Source organism: Penaeus monodon, chromosome 29 (assembly GCF_015228065.2).
Source record: "Penaeus monodon isolate SGIC_2016 chromosome 29, NSTDA_Pmon_1, whole genome shotgun sequence".
Lineage (NCBI taxonomy): Eukaryota > Metazoa > Arthropoda > Malacostraca > Decapoda > Penaeidae > Penaeus > Penaeus monodon.
Window position 1 is genome coordinate 6729831 of NC_051414.1, and position 1004 is coordinate 6730834.

At 58.5% G+C, this 1004-nt stretch overlaps 1 protein-coding gene across 1 annotated transcript in view; it reads right to left on the reverse strand.

The window, feature by feature from the left end:
- LOC119591919 (PDZ and LIM domain protein Zasp-like) overlaps positions 1–1004 on the reverse strand; it is a gene marked incomplete in the record, with an annotated part of 137443 nt that overhangs the window by 11555 nt on the left and 124884 nt on the right. Inside the window, 1 exon segment of the mRNA XM_037940673.1 lies at positions 398–739. Coding sequence (XP_037796601.1) covers positions 398–739 — 342 coding nt within the window.

Below are 1004 nucleotides of genomic sequence, written 5' to 3' on the forward strand. Positions count from 1 at the left end.
CGGCGCCGGCTGCAACGGTGAGAAAACCAGTTAGCTTTGGATACACACGGTCACCTGACGGGCCGGTGTCCCTGCGCCGGACACGAGGGCGAGGGACACCGGCCCCTGAGAGGCGGGACATGGCGTGGGCCAACACTCGCTATTCAACGGAAATCTCTCCGGCAAAACTAATGGAACGTCATCATCATCCTGGTTCTCTGAGCGGGGTTAGTAGCGGTCCTTGGTCACTACTACCACTGTCACCACAGGAACTAAATGATTGCAAAGAAAAGAACTTGACAAGAGAACTAAAGAGAGCAAGCATTACTGTATGCAGCAGCGTGTGTGTGATCTCTGAGCTATGGAGCGTGGCACTGGCCCAGCCACTGCCATGCGCAAGGGGCATGCGCAACTGTACCTCGATCACGGGAGAGACGCGCTCGGGCGCGGGGGGGGCGGCCTCTTCGGCGACGGCCTCCGGTTCTACTGCGGGCTCTTCTGTGGCCTCGGGTTCGGGCTCCGGTTCTACGATAGGTTCGGCCTCAGCCGCGGTTTCTGTCGCTTCAGGTTCTGGCTCCGGTTCTACAACGGGTTCTGGCTCTGAACTAGCCTTTGCTTCCGGCTCAGAGGCCGTCTCAGATTCGGGTTCTGGCTCTACTATAGCCTCGTGTACCGGTTCAGCCTCCGGTTCAGCGGGAGCTTCGTCTGCAATGTGCGCTTCTTCCTCTGCGACGGGAGCAGGTTCTTGCTCGGTCTCAGCCTGCAAGGACCCCGAAGCGGGTCACCCAACGGGTGTGGCTACATGGCTACACTACAAACAACACACAGTGGAGGAGGACCTGGACATGCAAGGGACGGGACGACACACATTACCTGGACGCGGGCACTAGGGGGCAACCTGGCACTCCGCCCGGTGCCAGTGCCAAGCAGTCTTCCGCCGCCGGAAAAAAACACTATTTACACCTACTACGTCATCATAACGGGAGATACCGTTGCCATCCTGTTGCTCCCTCACTAAATACATT